The sequence below is a fragment of the Aptenodytes forsteri genome, unplaced genomic scaffold, assembly GCF_000699145.1.
Source record: "Aptenodytes forsteri isolate BGI_AS27 unplaced genomic scaffold, ASM69914v1 Scaffold53, whole genome shotgun sequence".
Taxonomy (NCBI): Eukaryota; Metazoa; Chordata; class Aves; order Sphenisciformes; family Spheniscidae; genus Aptenodytes; species Aptenodytes forsteri.
Genome location: NW_008795909.1, coordinates 11705403 through 11705688, shown reverse-complemented (window position 1 = coordinate 11705688; position 286 = coordinate 11705403). Strand labels below are relative to the sequence as shown.

Below are 286 nucleotides of genomic sequence, written 5' to 3'. Positions count from 1 at the left end.
GCGGCGGCACCGCCGGCACCGGGACTGTGGACCGGGATCAGGATCGGGATCGCCACGGGGCGGGAAGGGCCTCACCGAGGGGCCGCTCGGCAGCACCATGCTGAAGAAGTTCGACAAGAAGGACGAGGAATCGGGTGAGGGGCGGCGAGGGGAGCCGGGCTGTGAGGGGAGGCCGGGGCGCGTTGTGAGGGGAGAGTCCCCCCTCCTGTGTGTAAGGGGGGGAGCTGTGAGGGGAGACCTCCCCTCCTGTGTGTAAGGGGGGGAGCGGTGAGGGGGGGCCTCCCCT

At 71.3% G+C, this 286-nt stretch overlaps 1 protein-coding gene across 1 annotated transcript in view; it reads left to right on the top strand.

Moving 5' to 3' along the window:
- The first annotated feature begins 14 nt into the window (after nucleotides 1-14).
- Nucleotides 15-286, top strand: part of COPG1 (coatomer protein complex subunit gamma 1) — a 21352-nt gene continuing 21080 nt past the window's right edge. The window contains exon 1 of the mRNA XM_009284451.1: nucleotides 15-134. Within this exon, the coding sequence (XP_009282726.1) occupies nucleotides 98-134 (37 nt within the window). The 5' untranslated portion in view covers nucleotides 15-97. The remainder of the gene's footprint in view (nucleotides 135-286) is intronic.